The sequence below is a fragment of the Hippoglossus stenolepis genome, chromosome 12 (assembly GCF_022539355.2).
Source record: "Hippoglossus stenolepis isolate QCI-W04-F060 chromosome 12, HSTE1.2, whole genome shotgun sequence".
NCBI classification, from domain to species: Eukaryota; Metazoa; Chordata; class Actinopteri; order Pleuronectiformes; family Pleuronectidae; genus Hippoglossus; species Hippoglossus stenolepis.
This window is the reverse complement of record NC_061494.1, coordinates 17396994-17421033: the sequence shown is the minus strand read 5'-3', so window position 1 is coordinate 17421033 and position 24040 is coordinate 17396994. Positions and strand designations below refer to the sequence as shown.

Sequence of the window (24040 nt, the reverse complement as noted above, 5' to 3'; positions counted from 1 at the left end):
ATTTCCCTGTCAACATGCTCATGCCAGAAAATCATTATCAAGGCTGATAGAGGTAAGGATGGAAAGCATGATATTGATAACACAATGAATAATAATCTATAACCAGAGAGTTCAGATTTTCTTGTGTGCATGCATCGTGTTATCTCAAGCATCAACATGGCTCTAAAACAAACACAGCTGTAGGAAAAGCATCGTGGAAAGCACCACATCTTTCTTGTAGTACGACAAAGGAGTGAAGTGGTTTGATGCTGTTATAGCAGCGTCCTGCCTCCTGATGGCCACTAGCAGGAATGACATTCAATTAATAAGTAAGTAAATAAAAGAATGAATGAATGAGTAAATACTATAGACCCATTTCACATCTAAAAAGGCAACAATGAACCTTTCTCCAATGAAATAGAGCTTTACTGAGAAAGAAACTAATGCTTTATCAAATTCTACAAACGCTCTGTTTCAAGTGTGATTCAGCTCCTCTCTTTCACTTCCTCTAATAGAACCAACATTATATGTAGATACAACTTTATTAATCCCAAAAAAACAAGATACAGACATGCACTGACAAACATTCACTTCAACAATAACACAACAAAACAAGCTGTTCAGCTGCATTGAGCTAAAAGAGCAACTGCTTTGAAAATGTCTGGAGAAGCAAATAAGCATATTTCCTAAAATGTCGAAAGCATATAAACAACATGAATGAAGTCAGTGGGCATTTGAGAATAATACTTAAATGTGCACTGGAACAACATCCTGTATGTTGTTGCCATGCAGTTTCAAACATGTCCCCCTTTCAGGCACCGTTCTGATTCTGAGTTCGTACAGAGCCAAACCCCAGTTCAGTCATAATTCATGATACACAGGACTGTAGTTGTTGCATCACTGAATCCACAACATCAACCTCAGACATCAGCACACAGCACAAATCTCAGTCTTCAGAATAAAGCAAATGAGAATAAATCCAAGTCTTAGCACTACTCACTTGTGTCAGGAAGACAGCACCGTCCTCCACAGCCATGTCCACCTCTCTCTCTCTGTCTTTCCCTCCTCTGTGTGAAGAGGAGTGAAACCCGAGCTCAGACAGTTAACCCCTCATCTGTTCTGTCAGCTCCGTCTTTATCTTAACCTCTTGGGCACCGAGCCCACTCTGAGGGACCAGCAAGGTGCCGTCAGCTCAGGTAACAAGAGTAGAAAAAAAAAAGGGAAACGAGATGCTACAGCACTGGAGGATACAACAGCTCCTTCCTCTGCCTGGTTAACGTCGTGCACCGGAAAGAAAGAGGGATGGAGGAGTGGGGAGGAAAGAGGAGAGCGGGTCTATCCAACTCTGCAGCGGCGAGTAAACAAAGCATCTTTCAGGGACACACTGCAAATCCCTTCTGCTGCTTCTCTCTCTCTCCCTGTCATCCCCCCATCTCCCTCTCTTTTTTTTTTTAATGTGTCAACATGGGTAAATCCCGCCGCCTCACAGGAGCTGGCCCCTGCCCCAGAAAGCATCTTCGAAACGGATGGGAGGGGGGGGGATGCAGGAGGAGCACTTGACTTACCATAATAGCCGAGGCGTCTCCCTCCTCCCTCTCTGCCTCCTTCCTTTTCTTCCTCACCTTCATTTACTCTGAGGGGTGGTGGTGGTGGTGGGGGGGCGCTGACACTGAGATCTTGATACCCAAGGTTGGGGAGGCAAGAGGGGCCGAGCTGAAAATAGCAGCTGAGACAAATACTTTAACTGAGGTGACTCGAGTGGGATATGTCAAACCCCCTCCCCTCCCCTCTCGTGTTATCCCACCCACTCTCCCTCTTTCCCTCCTCCCACTCACTGGTTCACTCCCCCTGCCATCCTCTGCCAACACATGGCTCTGTATTATCATCCTGCTGATCAGCTTTTTCTCCTCCACACCGACAAAGACCAGCGTGAATGTGTGTTTCCAGGCTTATTGCTCTAACAGTGCTGATTCTACGTGTGTCTGCTCAGGGAAGTTTTCAAGTCCAAATAACAGCAGAGAGCAACAACAATAACACCAGACGCTATTTATGGGGAAAGTGGACCAGTGGGGGGGCCGCCCCACAATCAATGGGGACACTGTGACAGCGGATTAGGGGGCTTTTCCCTTGGTATTAGGGACACCCTCTGTACTCCCACCTCTCACCCCTCAGCAGTCAGCTGAGCAGGAACTGGGGATGAGAAGCTCACCCCCACTGATATCCCCCCCCTCCCTCACAAATCCTGCTCACTGTGCAGGAGACCAGCAGCGAGTTAAACTCCCTGCTCCCCTGGAAAATGTGCACAAAGAGCCTGGATCTGATGCAGCAGAAGAAACGGAAACGTCCACATCAAGTGTAGCATGCAGCATTAACCAGTGTGTCCATGTAACATGGCCGTTTCCACAGCCCACACTTTAACGTGCCACAGGCCTAAATGTTGGATCTTGGGTAATTACACCTGTGAAGCATGTGATGTGATTATCTTATCTCGGAGGACCACTCACAACTGTAAAGATCTCCCACGGCTTTTATGTTCATGTTTAAGAGGCCATATGATTTCATACAAACACAATTTTGAAAAAACTACTCGTTAACCATCACATTTATGAATGCTAGAAATTAATATTTTTACTCTATAGCTTCATGTACTTTTTTCATATATTTGTTCGTACTGCCAACAAACTCAAACCAAAAGGTGTTCCAATATTCTCTCACATCCTTATCATGTCTGTGGCCCTCGGCCCCAAGTCCACATGCAAATACAAAATACATTTGAATTTATTGAATTGATACATTTCCCAAAACAACTGGGAAATAGCAAATACTCAAACTGAAGTAAATAATGCATTTGATGGGATCACTTTTAGCCATGGATTTTTAATGAGGCTCACTGATGTGTTTTTAATCATTTTGGACAACAGTGAATCCATCACACTGCTGGCACACCGATTTGGGGTGTCTTGCCAAAGAAACCTTCCATTCACACTTGAATGAATGAATGAATGGGGGAGGCTGAGATTGAGCAGACAACTGTCTGGTTAGTGAACATCCCGCTCTACCTCCGCTCTACCTCCCCTTTGCCACAGCTGCCCCTTCATAAGACGTCCCAACTTCATGTTCCATTCCTCATCACCAGTGTCTGGTCTTCGGGGGAAGTCAACTTCTATCCAAAGCTCCTAATTCATACGACTGTTTCCAAGGCTTAACTTCTGCCAAAGTCTGTTCCTCTTGTTCACAATAAATTACATTTCATTGTCAGTCTCATTTGTTTCTCTTTAAGTCTCGCCTGATAGAACTACTGATTACCAATCATTCAGCAAATAAACCAAACATCATGTCCGCCTCAGCCGCTACTAGCGGTGCAGCATCGTTGAGCAGAAGCATTATTCCTGCAGGGAAACTTGGCTAAAAACACATTTTTGTTGTTGATGGAAAAGTCGCTCTCCACAGCTGAGTAAACAAATGCTGTGGCCGTTAACTTCTACAGCATCTGGAAAATCCCCTGGACACACTTTCCATCTGCCAGCAGCATTTTGATTATGAATGATAAGCACAGTTCATCAGTGTCCCACCCGTGCATGTTATTTATAGCAGGAATAATGCTGTCCTGGCAGCACTGCCTGTAATATCATGCAGCTCGTCCATCCCTCAGCCGCCGCTTTCACATTCTGTCACTATTCCAGAGGAATGGCACCACTTGCATCATGGGTATTTTCCAGCGCTATCAGCTTTCGGACGAGAGACAAAGAGAACTGGAGAGCGAGTCAGAGAAATTCGAAAGGAGGCCGCGACAGAGAACGTGAGAGCTGACAGAGGGAGTGACAGATGCTCTGGACCAGAAGAGGTGACTTGAACATGTGATCGGTGGATCACAGGCTCCTTCACGCTAACGCTGCAGCGAGCAGCTTGGATTCTGCCGGGTTGCCATGGCTACGGGGGGGAAGTCACAACAGAGGAGGATGGGAGTCAAGCGTACTTATGAAAAATGATCTCTATTGTCAACAATCAAATTATATTACATCTGAGAATCATTTTCTATTTTATTTACAATTAATATAATTTATATCTTTCTTATATTGTCATTTAACATTATATTTTCTCTTTATTGATTTGTACAATTGAGATCTTAAGCTTCAAATGTTACTATAGGTAGATTATAATACTTTATTTATTTGAAAAATGTACTACTTATTGTTTCTCACTGGTCTTTTGAGAAACCATTTATAGATAAAATCACCAGATGTGATATGTAATGCAACCAGATGTAATATTGAGTGTGACTGTAATCTGTGCTTCAGGAAACATTGTGACCAAATAAATGATTTACTGTTCACTTTATTCAGGTTAAACACTCAAATAAAATCTGTAACTCGTTTTTATTATTTCTCAGTAATGTGCCTTTGTATGATTGATGTACTGTAGAATGTAATGTCAAATTATAGCTTGGATTATTAAGCAAAAGAAATATATAATTTCTTGGAAGTACTACTTTGCATCCGAACTGTGTTATGCATGTTAAATTCAAGCCTGAAAACACATATATGCTTATGTATTCAAATGGGAAAGAAAGGGCTGTGGGGCAAAAGCAATAATTGTGACTGGTTTTCACAACCATAATGTGTGAGCTCAGCCATCTGAGGGAAGCTGTAAAACATCCCACCATTCTCATTCTGGAGAGTATCCTCTGTATTTGCGGAGAAGATACAGCACATAACACACACCAGACGGAAATTTACTGCCCCCGCTGCACAGAGCCCGCTCAAGGGCACAGCTCCTCTCTGTCACCTGGGACATGAAACCGTCAGGGAGGGAGGGGATAAGGAGAGGAAGTGAAGGAGGCAGGGAGAGGAAGGGTAGAAAGCACAGAAAGAGGAGGAGAGGAGAGGAGAGGAGGGAGGGAACTTGGAAAAGGAAAATAGGTGAACCATTCAACTGGAGCAATGAGTGAATATGCAAACCTCAGACGTCATCATGCACCACCACAATATCAGATTCATTACTGAGCTATTACTTTATCAGAAAAATCTTACAATGTAAATAAATTAAATATCTATTAAATCCACATCATTTTAAATACTACATTCCTGTTTTTTCTGGTACTAAAAAAACATTAATTACTTCCAAACTTATTATCATATGTAGTTCTACTACACACGAAGCCTCCTACTGTCTCTCCTGTGTCTGGGACCAGGGGAAATAACGCTGACCCTGACTCGGGGAGAACCTGAATGTCGCATTGGATTTCATCCAACTGACTTGTCAGCTGTTCGGGTGAAACCTACACACTAGTGCACGATGCTGGATCAATAGCTGTCCCGCCAAAAAGTCACCATAAAGACTCCAGAAGAGCAAAGAAGAGGACAAAGAAATACAGACTGGGGAAAAGAAGTGGGGGGGGAGTAGGTTTGAGAAGAGAAAAGGTCAGAAGGACTGGAGAGTCTAAGGAGAGATAGAGGAGAGTGAGAGAAGACCTGAAACGATTATTAGATTAGTCGACTGATGATCCAGTTTGATATTTGGTTAATCTTCATTTTCAAGGATCTAAAAGTAAATGTGCTCTTGTTCTGAAAAGGCCGAATTTGCTGCCTTACTTAGATAGTGACTGGAAATCTTTGGGTTTGGGGATGTTGTTTTAACAAGAGAAGACGTCACCTTAAAGGCTTTATTCACTATATGGTCACTTTGGCTGTATGCTAGTTTATTGACCAAACAATTACAAGGTTAATCAACTAAATACTCAACAACATAACCAATAATAAGAGAGAGAAAAGAGAATGTAAGATAGACACAGAACAGACAAAGAGGAGGACACAAAGTTATAGAGCAGAAGAACAGAGCTCTCAGCCAAACAGCGACAAGAGAACAAAACTACACAACATGTCAAAGTTCAGTTAAATCGAGCACAAAGTCAGAGACAAGTCAAACATCTCCTCTTCCTCCTCCTCTTCTGCTTTTCTCCTCTATAGCCTCAGTCGGACCTGCAGCAGATTCTGTTCAGCAGTCAAACACTGGACTCTGGTGGACAGTCTCCTGCATGACAAGTACTTTCATCATCATGAAAACATCACAGGTCTCACATGTGTCCACATCTGGAGTATTTACTTAAGTGGAAATGCCACTTTAGTCATGAGATCAAAACACACCCAGAAAAACTGCTGCTCCTGTTCAGATGACAATTGTCTCCACTGAAATATGGGCTGTATTCATGCTGTTAGATGTGCATCACACTGTAGAACAGAAGTGACGCTATCTCAGGTTAATGACTAAAGAGACTTAAGTCCATAAACCATCTTCAAACACCTTGTGGGTCAAAACGCCAGTTCTCCACTGATACATGATTTCTTATGAGTGAGTTTTTGATACATCACTGGAACATAAAAATGCAAATGACGAACCATGTGGATGCACTGAAATTACTTCTACCAATAATAAGAGGCAATCTTGTGTGAACAGCAGGTCACATGCATGAGCTGCAGGAGGTGGAATTAGATGTAGAGGAGAGAGGGGTACATGTGACACACACATTTTCAAATTTCAGTGAGGGCAACACGTGACAAAGAAAGAGGTCAATATGTTGTCGTTAGAGAAAAGATTAAAGCTTACTAGAATAATAAGACTAAATCTCCTAATCACAAATCTCAGCCACCATACTTCATCGTCTTCCCATTAAACAGAAAAAACTCAAACATCTAGTGAATATGTGTTAAATTGCCACTGAGAGAAGATACTTTCTTTTTCAAAACATATAAACCATTTTATCAACTGCAGACGCCCATTACTACAGTGTCCCTCTATTCATGGTGGAAAAGAACTGGAGGGACTTATGTGAAAAAGCAAGAATCCACTTCTTTCACAACTTCTCTGTCTCTATCTCCCTCCTCCATCTTTCCACCATCCACCATGTTCCCCGATTATAGCCTTTTCTGTGTCTTCATGTCAGACCCCCAACCCTAACCCTCCTCGTGTGGGTCTGCACATGTGTCACAGACAGGTACAGTCTATGATGTGCCATGTGCGTTTCTAAACTGCCCTAGTGTCCTTGAAAGCAACAGAGATCAACAAGTTTACCGCCTTCTACACATCCTATCTGTTGCACTGGTTTAGTGCCACAGCTGCACTACAGTAAGGGAGAGTAAACTTTGTAATAAATGTGCATCTGGCTCCACAGGGCATTGTTAAAGTCAAGTTAAAGTCAATTCTAAGTGAACTCAATTCCTCTTTTTTATCTTCTGCTATAAGTTTATTTTTCCATTCATCCTTTATTTAACCAGGAAGGTCACATTGAGATACAGTATCTCCTCTGCCAGGGAGTCCTGGTCAAGATGGGCAGCAATGAAATAAAAAGCTTTAAATATAAATACATGCAGGGGAAGATAACACACACACACACACACACACACAAAAACGTTCAAACATACAGGTTAAAAACACAGAAAAGACATACAGGAGTAAAAGAAGCATCAATATATCTGGGAATGCCAGCTAGGCTAGATAATTGGAGTCACTTATTAAGTCAGTTAATTCAAGATATTGTGTGTTTTTTGTGTATGGATCTGCCACAGACACACTGTACTGTATATACAGTGTGTGTGGGGGTGTGTGTGTGTCTGGCAGTGATAAATATCTCTCTGCTGAGACCCCTGCAGCAGACGGCGAGGCTCCTCTCCAGACTTTGTGGAGAAGGAAGAGGCCAAGTCTGAAAGCTTTTTGTCCACATTATCACTTCTCACTAAACCACCACAGCAGAGAGTCCCATACATTTAGCTTGATGCTCTCACATCCTGCAAACACACAGACTGTATCTAGGTTGTGACCTGGCATTCATTTGTATGGGAAGACTTGAGTGGAACAACATGAAATATCTGTATAATTGTTGTGTGTATTTTACTTCTCTGGATTTCAAATTCTAGATATACTATGTTCTGTAGTATACTGTCTCGCAAAAGAGCCAAAGAATAAAACCTGGTATTTATTGTAAAATACAGTCCGTCAGTGAGCCCAAACTAAATCTGCTGTAGATGTAATTTCTGTAGCTTCGACTCCAACATTATAATCGCTCATAAAGTTCTCTATAAAACAGAAAGAGGGCTGTTGTGTCGGCCTGTCGTCGAGCAGGCCTGAATGGAGTAGTGCTGAGTGGTGTAATGGTTTGAGCCTGATCTTTGGCAGGCGGAGAGCACCAGACGAGAGCAGACCATGAACCATCTGTCCCCCCTGAACCCCCTAGTCTCCACCCCACACACACACACACGCAGACACAGTCACGATCATGCACATGTAAAAACCTAAACTGAACACACACAGACGTCTCAGTAAACGTGTTAAAATTGAGGGACGATATTCTAATCTTCTACCTTTGACATGAGGCCAAGTGGATCAAAGGCTCCATCCAGACAGAAACGGATGAAGAGGAAAGAGGAGGAAGGAGTGAAGCATAGTGAGGAAGCGTGAGAGGGACAACGTGCTTGAATTTATCCAATGTCCAACATCCTGACCGATAAAACCGCTGATCTTTCATGTATACTTCTTAAATCTCTGCTCCTCCACAAACACAGGGGTTATTACACGTTGCAGCCTTCTATACGCTGGAGTAATGGTCTCTCAGATCCTGGCGTTCCTGCTTGGCCAACAGAAGGCTATTAGGTGCTGAAGCAGCCAGCTGCCCCTCAGGCAACACAAAGTAATAGGCTGTTGAATGGGGAGGCCCAAATCCATAATAGCAGCAGCGTGGCAACAAGACAGACAGCGGCAGTGTTGAGAGTAAAGAAATTCACCCGTGTTTTGTTGCTATGAAATGGTCGTTATCCCAAAAGACAAAGCACTATACTACAACTGCAACACAGCAACACGCATTCTGAAATGTATATATTTCTTTCCAGCTGGAGGCATGACAGCAAATACTCTGGCACCTTAGTCCCTTAACAGCAATTATGACGCCCTGACCAAAGCACAACCTCAGACCCGGAGGTCATGGGAGTTTAAGGGGTCAAGCGTGGCCTGAAGGAGGATTTCATTATTTTTAAGGGGGCGGCAGGGGAATGATCATTCATTCCGTCTGTAGACCGGCTCATTTTGAATAAAAACACCAGCAGATGTCAGTGCAACAATCCTCGTCACTGCACGTCAGGTGGACCCTGGGAGTCGCATCATGTGACTTTCTAAAAGGGAGACAAGAGAATTAAAAAAAGCTTTCTCTGATGTCATCTCTCCTTGTGTCGCTGGCCGGGCTTATGAGCAGCGTCTCTCTGTCAAATGTGCTGTGTTGAGACATGGGACACGGAAATCGATAGAGGGAGGGGTACAGGATGATCCAGAATGTCTCTCTCCTCCTTCTCCTCCTCCTCTCTGGGCTGATTTTCTTTCAGCGGGACACTGCAACATGAATCTGCTCCACTAGTGTTCAGTAATACAGTAACGCAGGATTTAGACCGATCCTCAGGAGGCACACAGGCTCAGGTAGATCCTTCATGATGGATATTCGGCAAAACACTTTACAATACAACTGTAACAAGTCTCAGGTGTGGACTCTTACTTATTGTAACTTTATTTCAGACATGCAATACGAGGTTGAAAGGGAAAAGTAACCAGAACAGCAAGAAAAATCCAGCTGCCATCATTTGTAACTGTCACCCAGCAACACATCCACTCTTGTTTGTTCAAACTGTGCAAAAACTAGAGAATAAAAAGGAATAAAAAGCAGCGAGTCAGTGTTTAACCACTTTTCTGATGCATCACATTCTCAATAAGTCAAATATTTGGGTGAGAACTTGATGTGGTCTGCACATCACAGTGTAACTGTCACAGCAGGTAAAAGGCAACAAGCAGCAAATGACTGCTGGCAGTGAGGACTCAGCCTCTTGTCCCGAACGGCAGACATATATTTATTTTTATTGTGGGTGGCAGCACTTTTACTTTAGACCAGTGTTAGTGACATCCTCACGAGCCGTCCCCACCCCCCTTTGCATGAGGGCATGTTGGCTGACCCTCTGTGACACCCCCCTGTCCATCCATCCATCACACACAGCTGACCGCTCATCTACGGTGCAGCCGTGTACGCCCTCACAACACGTTTACATACAGTAGGCAGTCTTGAACACGATGCAATACACAGAGCAGGATGGGTGCACGCGCACACACACACACACACACTCATTTTGCCTGATATGGTGCATGTGCATGCAGCGCGCTTCAAGGTCGCAGCTGAGCAGAGAAACTAATGACCTATAATAAGACACAACCTTGACTGATGATGGGTACAGTTGGTTAGCTTGGCTAGCGCACACACACACACACACACACACACACACACACACACACACACACACACACACACACACACACACACACACACACACACACACACAGAACAATGATGCTGAGCTGCTTTCTTCACTGAGGTGGTTTCTCATCTGCCACACTTATAATTTGACCTAATATTTTTCAGCCGTTGTCTCATCTCTCCCTTTGTACCGAGTGTTTCTGTTTTGTTCTCTTTCGTACTCACCCCTGACCATCAGAGATTTCCGAAAAACGTGGATGGTTTTCTGTTTATTTCAGGGGACATATCTGCCACATATATCCTCCATGTTGGTTTAACCTTGTGGTAAAATTGCGTTGACATGTGTGGCTATGTTGCCACAGCAAGGGGGACACAAACATGTTATATCAGGGACAGAACCTAAAGGGTTCTCTTCACCTGATTAAGTGATATGTGTTTCCATGAGGACACTTTGAGGCCATGACGGTGTCAGCAACAACTCAAATGATCAAGTCACGTCTAAGAGCCTCCACCCCCACACTCCGCTCACCTTGAAGTGCCTCTTACATACAACATTAACATGTGGTGGGTGTAATCTACACTCACACAAACACACATGGACAAAAGGCACAGGTTCAAAGACTCAAACACAGACACACACTGCATATACACAAAGAATGTGTATAATGTTGATACTGTATTAAATTATACAAAACATTTTATTGAATTGACTCTCTTTCATGTTTGGAAGGTCAGGGTGAGGTTCTATTCACCTGTAACATGCAACTTCACCACTAGGTGTCCCTAAATTCTACACACTGAACCTTTAAAGACCTTAAAAATCAATTTGAAGTCAATACGCTCCATCTAATTTAAAAGGTCAAAAGTACAAAAGTCACGCTGACCCTGTGAAACGATGAACAAGCACTGCAGCTTTTTTTTTTCTGTTGCTGTCTCCTCTGTGTCATTTCTGCTTAGTTCCAACACTTCTTCTAATTGGACGCTTCAGCAACTTGCATGTATGTAACGGCCCGAGTGGCCATTTGGCTGTCAGGGTAGGAAAGGTCCCGGAAAAGTTAAAAGCGCAATGTGGGTGTCAAGATGGCTGACACACAGCTGACAGCATCCCCATTCAGCAACACACACACACACACACACACACACACACACACACACACACACACACACACACACACACACACACACACACACACACACACACGGTGACAGCAACCTAGTCAGCAGCAACACTAGCAACAATCTGACTCATGTTGCTGCGTCTCGTTGCATCAGATCAAACCTTCAAGCTGACAGATTGCAAAGTGTGCAATTAGACAGTAAGGACAATGTGGTGTCTACTTTTTAAACTGTAGTGTATAACTTCTTACTGTACTTACTGTAATACCAAATCTCGATTTTCAACATTTTAAAATAGAGGAGAGAAGTTTTTGTCGCTCATTAGTAAATTTAATGCAAAAACTATTTCAGCAAGTACCTGCTCCGACACAACTGTAATACCAATATGACAGGAAGTGCCAATAAAGTTGTGGTAAACCTCAACTTTAATTCAATAACAGGAGGATTTTAGACGAACACAGAAAGGAGTCCAATCCTTGTTTGTTCTAAAATCGAGACAAAGCGACAGCACACAGACGATCTGCTGTCTGTGCTATTACTCACTTCCCTCCAGGTAGGAAATGGCTGGGTGGGAACATACTAGTACTATAGATATACGACGACATCTCTGAGTCGAGCTGCTTTCAAAACAACAACCAGAGAGGAAAACCGAAAATATCCAGTGTGAGATTGTCAACACAGGAACACACATCGTCATCAAGGGAGCTGGCTGAAAGATGCTGCAGGGCTGTTCTATTTCCAACGTGACGGGTGTTTGTTAAAGAGGCTGAAACCAAACAGGGTGAGAAGCACCAGAGGAGGAAGAAGAACGGGATGATGCCGAAGATCATTTACAACCTGTTGGTTCAGTGATGGTGGAGAAGAATTAACAACCACATTGGGAAACAAGAGATTTCACCGTGACTCAGTTATGTCTGGGAGAGCGGGCTCATGTGTTGGTATTGACTGAGTGAGCTGAGAGATGATGAAGCAAAGATCAGGTTTTACCCTCATCATCAGTATTAACGGTCTTCATTCCTGTGTGATGTTAAACAACAGCATTTCACTCGTGACAGATCTTCCCCGATATAAATAACGTTGAATTCAGAACAGAAGAAATTCCCCTTTGCAACTTTCATGAACAACGGATTATTTTTGGGGATAAAATCAACCAATTATTTGGGTTTAGAAATTGTCAGAAAATAGAAAAATATGTCTGTTACAATTGTGACGCTTGAACCAATGAATACTTTGCTTAACATTGAACGATTATCACAATTGTCCATCCTTCTATTCATTCATTATCCAAAGTGCCAATCTGCATATATTTGGACAAAGCTGCACCCAAAGACAGTTTCAACCTAGATCCAGTCTGTGAGGCTGATACATTTTCTGTCAATCAACAAATCGATTAACTGACTAATCATTTCAGCCGTGATAATGGGTTTTATCCATCCATCTGTTCAAAATCCCGAAAATCAGTTTATACGATAAATCATTTCCCGTGTCGACTCGTTTAGTTTCGGCTTCATTGAGCATTCTTAGTCCTGCTTTACTCTTTTCACTCTTCACACCACCTCTCCTCCTCCTGTGTTTGTGCCCTTGCTGTACAGTATTAGTGATGGATTTCTGGCAGGAACAGTGGGCTTGAAGGGCACCTAGAGCCAGAGCACAGCATCAATCCTGAATTACTGTTCTGCCCTATGGGGGTAAACTCATATCACAACATATACAGATAGTTCCCCTCGTGGCACCAATCCTTTCTGGATATAAAGTCTGATTCAAGTCGGCATAAAATAAAACATCTAGGATCTGTGAGACCAGATAAATGTCACATTCAATATAAAGATACAACAGAAAACGATCTCTTTGATAATTCTCAGACACCAATGGTCATGTAGGCGTATTCAAGCCAACCATAAATGTAATCTCACATTTTCCTGATTATTCATGAACAGAGTGGAACCAGTAAGAACCAGTAAGAAGAAGTAAGGAAAATCAAAAAGAAACATGGGAAAATCCTCAGAAATGAAGCGGAAGCACAAACACAGACGTGATCTCCTGCAGTGCCTCATCCTGGGTTTTCACACATGGTACAACTTGATACTGTAATTCAGGAATCCTCTCTGATAGTAGATAGTAAACCAGGTTGTGATGTTACGTCACGATATTAATTCTCCGCGGCCTCAGTCACGTTCCGGTGACGAGAGTCTTCACGTGGATGATAAAACACACTTGCGTCCCCACAATATGCTGTGAGCGGTCACTGACAACAGAGTGCAAACATGTTGGGCAAAGCTGCTCGTGAATAATTCAGTATCAAACATTAGGCAGACAGAACGCTTTGCTACTGTTCTGGCTGTGCACACAACTGTTAGAAAAACACACGAGAACTGCAGCCAAAGACCTCACTGTGCATGTGTGTGTGTGTGCGTGTGCGTGTGCGTATGTGTGTGTGTGTGTGTGTGTGTGTGTGTGTGTGTGTGTGTGTGTGTGTGTGTGTGCGTGTGCGTGTGTGCGTGTGTGTGTGTGTGTGTGTGTGCGAGGCTCTACTGTCTAAAGGTCTATTTATCCAGTGATCTGACACATAACCAGCTGAGTAGAAGAATACCAATCCCAGCTCGGAGCTACAATCAACCTTTCCCCATCAGCCGACATTATGCTGAATTACAGCGTTCTGCACAGGACCGCTTTAAACTTGTATCACACAAGCCAGCAGATGACAAAACACATCATTTCACCTCGTGTTTTTACCGCTGACTGTACCGCGCGGTACACACAAGGCCACGCACACGCTGAAAATACAGAGTTTCCATGCTAAGACCACACTGCTACACAGACCGCAACCTTTTCACACTAAATTACCTCCTTTAAGGTGCGATGGAGTCGCTCCCCCAGGGCCAGAAGCAAAAGTACATTTGTGACAAACCGGGTTTAAGAGCCACTGTTGTCGCTGAGTCTATTAGCCGGACATTGCACGAGGTTTATTGTGCTTCAGAGTAAACATTTCAGAAGAAAATAAAAGAGAATGAACCATAACAGATTAATCCTTTACAGGGAGAAAAAGAGCAAGCGAGTTGTATTTGGAGAATGGGGGACGGCTGGACATGCACAAGACAAAATTATTTCCCAGCACAATCAGCATGTGCAGAGAGAAAAGGTGCATCTATGTTTGGGAGTTGGGGTTTGGTAGATGGGACAGAGGGGGTGGGGTGAACATGTTCTCTAATCATGAATCCAGGCTTTTTTCTGCTCCCAAAGGGACCCTGAATATCAACCCCTCCGACCCCCCGTGCTGCTGCCACCTCCTCCTGCTGCTTCCCCCCTGTTTTACTCTCCCTCTCTCCGGCCCTTTTCTCTCCCTCCCCCCACGCGAAAGAGCTAACTATGAAGAGGTGTGATTACCATCGATCTGTCCTAACAGAGCCCATTTCCTCAGCCTCTGAGCTCCAGCCTGCATGGCGGGGGGGGTGCCACGGGACCAGGACCACACCGTCCCGCCCTTGCCCAGCGAAAATGTGAGAACACGAGGGTGACGTGACCTTTCACAGATATCGTGAATTTAAAGTCTGAGACATGTTTAAAATATATTTGCATTGCCGTTGTCTCCGTTGCTTTCAGAGCTGAGCTGGGACCTCGAAGCTCGTAGACGGAGCCAGACGACAAAAGTGATGATCTCTTGATTCCAGTTATCGCTGCACATGATGGTGGCGTGGCAGGTGGTTAAGTAGAGGACAGGGAACCGGCGTGGTGGTGGAGACGAGCAAAAAGAAAGTAATTATCAAGCCATACAAGCATCAGTCCCATGGGTCAACAGAGTGGTGTGTGTGTGTGTGCGTGCGTGCGTGCATGTATGTGTGAGGGAAGGGGGGGGCAGCATCATTTCAATAGGATAAGCTTTATCTGTGAGTGGATGACTAGCACCTGCCACATTTGCATTAATGCACACACACACACACACACACACACACACACACACACACACACACACACACACACACACACACACACACACACGCACACACACACGCACACACACACACATGGCTGCTTCAGTCAACACGTCCTTTTCCTTGGCCACCATGAAAGGCGCTCTATGAATCAAGGTTATTATTACTAACATTATTATTATTATTATTACTGATCGTTCACCGTCCAACTGTGTGAACGTGTTTGAATGGAGCGCCGACATCTTCCTCTGCCGTCTTTCATACACCAGCTGCGCCTCTCGTCCACTTCTCTATTCTTATCTCTCTTTTCTCTTATTCCCTTTTTCCACTCCAACAGATCCTCTTCTCTTCTTCTCTCTGGAACTCCTCCACACCTGCCCACCGCCTCTTGACCTTTCTTTTCTCTCCCTCTCCGTCCATGCCTCATCAAGTCCGCTGCTTCGTCTCCTGCTCTTTCTTTCCCACTATTCCGTCTCTGTGCCCCCTTACATACCATTCAGCCCTGTAATCACATCATTAAGCAGCATTACTGTATCTGTAACTACGCGCGAATAATCTCACGGTGAACTGCGCTCGCTCCTTTTTCGGTCTCACCCTTGAACATCAGAGGTGAGGTTGTCCCGTTTAAATGAGATGAATGGATGACTGATGGAGAGGTGAGAGGTAACTCTGTGGCAGACTTGTTCCGAGGGGAAGGTCCCTGCACTCCGGTTTAACCTGGTGTTTTTAGAGATGTTCCTGCTCCAGTGAATCTTACTATCTGCTCTTGTGGTTGGTTTATGTGTTTGCATCCAACTTCAGGTATAATGCTGCATCTTCCTTCTTCTTCTCAGATAATATGGCCAACTGCAGAAAAGCCATATCCTGCCCGGGAGGACTTTTAAACCTCCGTTACTGAGCAGGATTGTAGATTCATTCATCCGATGCAAACAAAATTAATGAAACACTTTATCGCATTAATGTACCGTTCATTTGTAAAGCAGAACAAATACACCACAAGCCCAGGTTGTATATATTAACACGCTTATTATATTCTCTAAGCCCATGGCCACAGGCTGCATTACATTGTTTCTGTGCGTTTGTTGCAGCTAATAATTATTTCCATAACTGATGAATCTGCTTATCGCTTCCTTGATAAATCAACGGGTCCATAAAATGTCAAATAACAGTAAATCCTAATCCCAAAACGATGCCAGTTCACTGTTTGTTTTGTCCAAGGAAACATAAAACAAGACACGTAAAAATATTCAGACTGGTGTCACATAAAACAAGGAAAAGCAGGAAAGGCAAAAAAAACTGCCATACCGCAAGTTTTATAGTTAAACTTGAAATCTGTCAAATAATTTCGGCTCTTGATCCACTGACGGTGTCACTAAACCCCCAATAATTATCTACACGTGCAAGTTTAGCCGACCAAATAACAAATGTGAATTTAACACAGGTAAAACTCCACATTCTTACATGGTTTGTGTGGGAATATGTGATTTTCACACAGAAACTGATAGATATCACACGCGAAGACAAAAATTTGAAAGGATTTTTTCATCAATCTCCATATTTTACGATTTTCTGTCACGACTGAAGGACTTAACGCTCCTTAACCTTATGGATTCATATAAATCTCCTATGTCTTCTAATACATGCTAACAACCCTCTGAGTTGTAAGGAAGTGAGAACCTCCGTTTGTGTGTCATTCTTACTCATTTAAATGGATCCAGCAATGAGCCCTGAGATTATGTAGAACTTTAATCTTTATATATGTGTCATGTGGAATAACATAAGTAGTCCAACATACAGTAGGGCACTACTTCAGAGAGAGCGAGCGGGAGGAGGAGGAGGAGGAGGGAGGGTGCACATGGATTGGAGGAACGGCGAAAAAGACGCCACTCACCTTCAAATGACCTTTAGGCTTACGATCATGCTCTCTCTCGCTCTCTCTCTCTCTGACTGACTCTCTAATTCTCTACATTTCTTCTTATCTCTCACTTGCTCCTCTCTGTCACACACATGCTCTCTCTCTCTCTCTCCATCTATTAGTCCTCATCCTTTCCTCTCTCGTTCTCTGCCCCTCCCTCTCGCTGCTTTTCTCTCTCCGACTCTTCGGTGCAAACACACACTTCATCAAGCGCCCGCATAAAAAGACAGACAACGTTATAATATAGTCTTGAACACAACTTAAATAACCTGATTGCAGATGTCAGATCTTCTCAACCGGGAACCACGACTAGACAACATGGATTTTTCTCCCCAGTGGTAGGACAAACAAATCCCCTCTTGCACTGGTTTCCAGTTACGAAGGCTCCATAAGAAATACCATCACCACAAACACACACACACACACACACACACACACACACATAAGCACACGCCATCCCCCAGCAGTACTCTCAGTAAGGACCCTCAAAGTGGTGGATCAATAATTAGAACAATCCTTATTACACGCTCTCATTTCCCCTTAGAGACTGAAGCTAATCTAGAACAATAGCAGCATACAGTAGAGCATGTCGCCCATTGGAGCATCCTGCACGTTTGCGGCCATGTGAAATACAAGTGTGCGGATTAAAGACTGACTGATTAACTTGTAGTGTGTTTAAGTGGATAGAACGATTGGATTGACATTCAACGAAATCTAATTTGATCTGTAGATCTCTGACCTGATTTCAGTTAGTGCAGCGGATCTGAGTTTGTCTTAGACTATAACGTGGCAACAATATTTATGGAAAAGGTGGAGGCTGAATGATGTTAAGAAAGACAATCACAAATATTTAATTTGCTTTAGCAGGAATTAAGTGATTAATCAAGTGCGTAAAATCTATCAATTTAGCACCACTAAAGATTAGACATGAGACTCAAATAAATAACAGAGAAATAGTGGTGTAATATAATTCTGATATGGTGTAAAGAGAGTGAACATTTAACTGTGAGATCAATGAGATTAAATTGTGGTGGATTAAACTCCACATTGTTTTCTCGTGAATCCCTTTTTACTTAGGTAAGCAATCCAGCGTGTGAGAGGTGGACTCCAGCTAAAACTATATGGAGCGGTAATTACTGAATGTTAATACTTTGAATGACCAGTGCGGAAGCAATGCAGACCATAATAGTCAGGTGACCATGTGACCACAGCAGTGCACAGTTTTGCTCGCTCTAATCATTTCTCCTGTTCATACTATTAACTGATCCATTCCTACGATGACAGTGATGAAGGACAAAATCCTCAATCCTCAGTTTGCTCTACATCTGATTCTAGTGTATGAGCTGATGTGTGTGTGGGTATATGTGCTCATACACATGCAAAGTTTTACTATGACCTGCAACAACTGCTTTTTAGTTCAATTTACACACATCACACTCCCACCATGTTCATAAAAAATACAATATACTCGACATCAATTGTCATTTCAATAAACAGACGCTTGGCAGGCTCCGCAAACTCACTCCTGCCAGCCGTCCTGGCGGTGGCCATCTTGATGGTGAAAACATTTTGTAATAATGGGAGGGGTTCCCAATGCCAATGCAATTAGCTGAAGCATGCATGAGCGCTGAATTCATTAACCTCCATCATTTATGGGCTGGTGGGGAGGGGAGGAGGTGAAGGAAGGAGTAGATGGGGGAGAAGGGAAGCGACACACGTGCCGGCTTTGTTTCAGCCAGGACAGAAAGTGGAGTGGAGAGAGATAGTGAGCGAGTAAAATGAGACAGAGAGCAAAAGAAATAAAGAAAAATGAGAGATAAAGCTATTACATTATGCAGTGATATTATGTATCGTCCCTTCATGCTTCCCTAAAGCCTGATGAGTGTTTTCCCCCACGGTTTATTTTTCCTCTCAGGGCCAGGCAGACTCTTGCCTTGCCACTGTTGCCATGGGCTTGCTCTGAAGGCAACCAGGCTGACATCCAAATTCAACACTCCCCATCGCCTTCCAGCAGTCTGCTCAGATTCACCACTGAGATACGGTTTCAGACTAACTCCCCAACAATGGTGACGAATGATGACGACATTCACTTCTGATGATCGGAACATGCCGGTGATCTTTGGAATTTTGCAATTTTGTAAATTTCTATTTTCATTAGGCTTCCAGTAAATAAAGTTGGACGATGCATCTCCACTTTTATTAGAAATTAAGTCATAATATCATTGAGTCTGAGATATGCAGTAGCAGCAGGGGGTGGAGCCCCTGTGCCTCCGATGTCAATATTTTTCTAAGAACATACACTGGTGTAATAAGAACTATCTAGAATAAAAGACACCATCTTTGAGAAAACATTTTGGACGTGTACTTTGAATGAGGAAGCAGAGTTTATGTCCTAGTTTGCATCAAGCTGCCAGAGGCCGACTGAGCCGCTTTAGCTTCACATTTGAGAAGCTGACATTTCATACATCCTCATATACAGTCTACGGTTTAGATAATGACACAATAATTGGATGTAGTTAAGAAACACCGGCAATCAGACGCAGACATTCCTTAGAAGATAAAAACACGATCAGATTATAGCGTTGGGAGAATCCAGCTCATGGCCCATATAAGCCCTGTGAGAGACACAATAGGTACAGTACCAAGCGTATTCTGTGTACCGGAACAGTGCGTAAAAATTGGGACACAGCAGAAGGAAACCTATGCTTTGCTTAGCTCTCCCTCTCCCTCAGGGAATCCATTGGGGGCTCCTGGCTCTAGATAAAGTCATTAGAAGTAAAGCAGCTTGGAGAATTTATGTAACAGTATAACAGGGGTTTCCCGTTCAGATGCCCACTGTTGGTACTGAGTTTACACTTGTCACAGACTTTTTTATTTATCACAAGCTCTCAGGAAAATGAATCCACGCAAAAACATTTTAAAGAAAAACAAAGATGCACAGAGACGTGGCTTCTTCTCTCTAACTCGTCCTCAGAGCCTCAGGTGGACATCCTGGGATCCCCAGGGTGCTAAAGTTAGGAACTTTATTTTATTCAGTGCTGCTTTCCTCACACACACATAGTAAGCCAAGTTGTTTGGCATCTGGCAGGGATCCCTCCCCAGACACCCTGGACTCCATTAGACCAACACTGAAGTGAGTGGCGTCTGATAAAAGCAGCATCTACTCCCTCACATGCGCTTTTTTGTTCTCATTCTGCATTTTGATAGTCAGTTACTCAGGCTGTGTTCAATACAGTGTATGATATCTACTCTCTAGTATTTTACTGGAGTCCATGTAGAGATTCCCACAGTGGAACATACCAAGAGATGTTCATGGTTTGTCCACCTAACTTTCTATGCGACTATACAGGTCTGTGATGGATGACAAGACCAAAAATCCCCATGTTTATTAACACTAAACTATAGAGAAGTTAGAGAGAAGTGAATGTGAGAATGAAGGCGTGATTCTGGACACAGCCTGTGTTTCATTGAACTGCACATTTCATAAAACAAGATGGGAAATTGCAATTTAAATAAAACACGAGACTGGAATATCCACACTGACACATCCTTCAATAAATTAACTTCTACTACTACTACACTACCTTAAACTAAATATGGGTTTGCTGCATTTCGACCTGCTTGGTGACTAATGCAAATGAATACACCAATGGGAAGGCAGCACTCTGCCTTTACAAGTGTTCTCTACATAGTTATACACTCGCTTTACCTAAATATAGCGTGTAGCTCTCTGACAGGAGTGACTCAAAGCAGTTTGATGCACAGTTTGCAACAAGACGAACAAATGGGTTTACAACAGGAGCAACAAAGCTTAGTTTGAGGTAGAAAGAAAACACTAATGACAAACTGGTGATACAACTTTAACATTATTTGGGCTCCAAAGGATTTTCACACATGGAGACACGTTGAATGTCAAACATTCACATTTCTGTTTTCTTATTCTGCAAATCTTTCATAGAGTCTCTGTCATTCTCTGTTGCCGCCTGTGACTGAAATATTCGACTTATCTCTCTCTTGTGTGTGTGTTTTATTCACACGTGTCTGTGTGTTTCCATGTGTTGTTGGACACTGTGAAAGTTGGAAGGCCACCAGCAGGGGTAAGCATTGCGTGATCAAGGTCGGCCAAAGAATAAAACCACAGGAGTGAACACAGGAGAGAACCTGGTGTGTTGAGAAACACATTTGTGGCTGATCTGTGAGGGTGTGTGAGTGAGAATGACCCACAGCGACAGTCTACGGTTCAAATCTCTCAAGTAAATATGACAAAGACCCAGAAAAAAAAGGGGACAGAAATAGTGAGCAAGACAGAGGAGGGAGAGAATGGTAGATTGGTGTGAGGACAGAGGGAAGGACGGAGAAGAGAAAGCTTATTATTCTTTGGATGGCACTGTGCACAATCCAGTCAATACAGCAGCTCTCCTGTCTTCTCCTCTCCTCTCATCATCCCCTGTTCTCGTCTATGAAACACGAGCCATCATGAGGACTATAAAACCTCCTATACTGATCAATATCTCAGACACATCATTCTCATACACAGAAGCACAGGAAAGATAAAGGTAATGCGCACCCACAGGCATGTTCACAGACTATCCTCTTTGCGTTATTTATTTTTTGGTTTACAAAAGATTAGACCGTGAGAGCTTTATTTATGTTTAGGCTAAGGTCAAATAACATTGCCAGCAGCATAATTCAAAACCCGGCACCCATGGGCGCAAAGTACAGTAAATGTCACTGTTATTGACTCACGGTCAGAACACACCACATTCAATGTGTAGATTGCCGACAGTTCAGACTGTTGATGTAGATGACAAGTTAACCTTTCAAGTTAAAATTCCTGTTTCTATCAAAGGTAGCTGATCGTTTTTATACCTTGTGGCTCCTTTTCACTATTTTGCCTGAGTTTCTCCCTCTGGTTTGTCCAAAGTAAAGAGCTGACATGTAAGAGAGGAAGAGGAGCAGGGAGGGAGACCCACGTGCACTTCAGTTCCTCCTCCATCATATGAAAAGCTCTGTCATCAATAAATCAGTCGTGTATGCATTATACATGGCTGTCTGTGCATCCAAGCACACGCACACACACACACAGATATAAACCCACTGAACTACACACACACACACATTTCCCCCCAAAAAAGTAAAAGGAGTGTGAGATGAGTTTTGGGGGTTTTGTGCATTTTAAACTGTGTATAAACAAATATGACCTCACAGTTTACACAACTCCCAGCCCGCGTCTAATTTGAAAGGAAGCCCACAACACGGTTGCACAGATCGTACTCCTGGCAGAACAACTGACCAACTCTTTGCTCACTGACACAGGGAACGATACGCAGATGTTTAAGGAAGCCCTGAGTGACGTAGTTTTGCTTAAGAATCGAGAAACGTTCAAAGAGTCACAGGCAGGAAAACAAAACGCTCCATGTGTCCTTCTGTACAGCGTTCACGTCTAGAGGCGGCTCGCTGGGATCATCAGGCACAAACAGGTGAAGTTATGTTACACTCTCAGCTATCGTGTAAAAAAAAAAGACACACACAAGCATATGCACACACTTCACAACACACCAGCGCAACATCATCACACACGCACACATTTAGTCCACAAGGTTAAAGATGCTGCATGTCTTGAGTCTCCACGTGCACATGAATATGAGCATGTACATGATGTGAGGAGGAAATCTCCAGACCAAGTTGATGTTGCTGGTCAAGAGGAGATGTAGAGACCCACACACACACAAACTCACACACTCACACACACACGCACGCACACTCAGTCATGCTCGATTGATGCTAGCGGAGCAGATGAAGCCACCAGCCAAGCCAGCCAGTCCTCGTTACCTTCCTCTTTTGTTCCCGGGACGCTGCTCTCCTGCTCTTCCTCCGCTTCTCCTTCTCGTCCTCTAATGCATTCACATCCACTTCCCCCCGATTCTTCTTCAATTGGGAGGCCGCGTGAGCCATGATAGGTAAAAAAATTGAAGAGGCACCACACACCACACACGCGTGCCTCACCTGAAATCCTAGAGAAGTTCAGAGGCTATTGACAAAACCAGGATCTCAGAGGAAAAAATGGGGTAGAAAAGGAAAGGGGGGGAAAGGGAAGAAAAATGCCCTCCTTGAAAAGGAGAATGGAGAAGAGTAGGGTTTCTCTTTTGATGTATATCCTGTGTGTCCTTTCTTTTGGTTGTTCCTTTGGTCTGATATGCCCTTTCTCTTTCTCGTTCTCTCTTTTTCTTCTTCTTCTTCTTCTTCTTCTTCTTCTTCTTCTTCTTCTTCTAAAGTGATGAAAATATGGGAGAGAGGAGGAAGCAGCTTCTCCTCATCTCCTCGTCGTCCTCATCCTCCTCCTCGTGTGTCATCCGCTGGCAGTGTGAGAGGAGCGCGTCCAGGAGAGGTGAGGACAAACCGGATGGAGAGAGGAAAGAGACACGAGCATCACCAGTACAGAGGTGGAGGGAGGAGAGAGAGAGAGAGAGGAGGGAGAGAGAATGGAGATGGAGGGAGGGAGGGCGGGTGCGAGAGGAACGGTTACCATGGCAACCACGCTCTGTTTCTGGTCTGTCCTCTTAAATGTTTCTCTTTCCCCCTCCTCCTCCTCCTCCTCTCGGGTCCTCACCTGGTGCTCCACCGTGCAGTTGTGTGTGTGTGTGTGTGTGTGTGTGTGTGTTTGCTCGTGCACGTGTGTGAGATACGGTGTAAAAAAGATTAATTGTGTGTTAGAGCGTGCGAGTGCATGAATGAATGAAGCAAAGGCACCGGGGGTAAGAATAGGAAAGGAAATGGTGAGCGGAAGAAACAGCAGTGTGTGTGTGTGTGTGTGTGTGTGTG

At 43.7% G+C, this 24040-nt stretch overlaps 1 protein-coding gene across 2 annotated transcripts in view; it reads right to left on the bottom strand.

Moving 5' to 3' along the window:
- Window positions 1-23664, bottom strand: part of ank3a (ankyrin 3a) — an 86757-nt gene extending 63093 nt beyond the window's left edge. Inside the window, exon 1 of one of the 2 annotated variants that reach the window (XM_047342318.1) lies at window positions 23051-23664. In XM_047342318.1, coding sequence (XP_047198274.1) covers window positions 23051-23173 — 123 coding nt within the window. In that variant the 5' untranslated portion in view covers window positions 23174-23664. The remainder of the gene's footprint in view (window positions 1-23050) is intronic. The other variant, XM_035172647.2, reaches the window with a different exon arrangement.
- Between the last annotated feature and the right edge of the window lie 376 nt (window positions 23665-24040).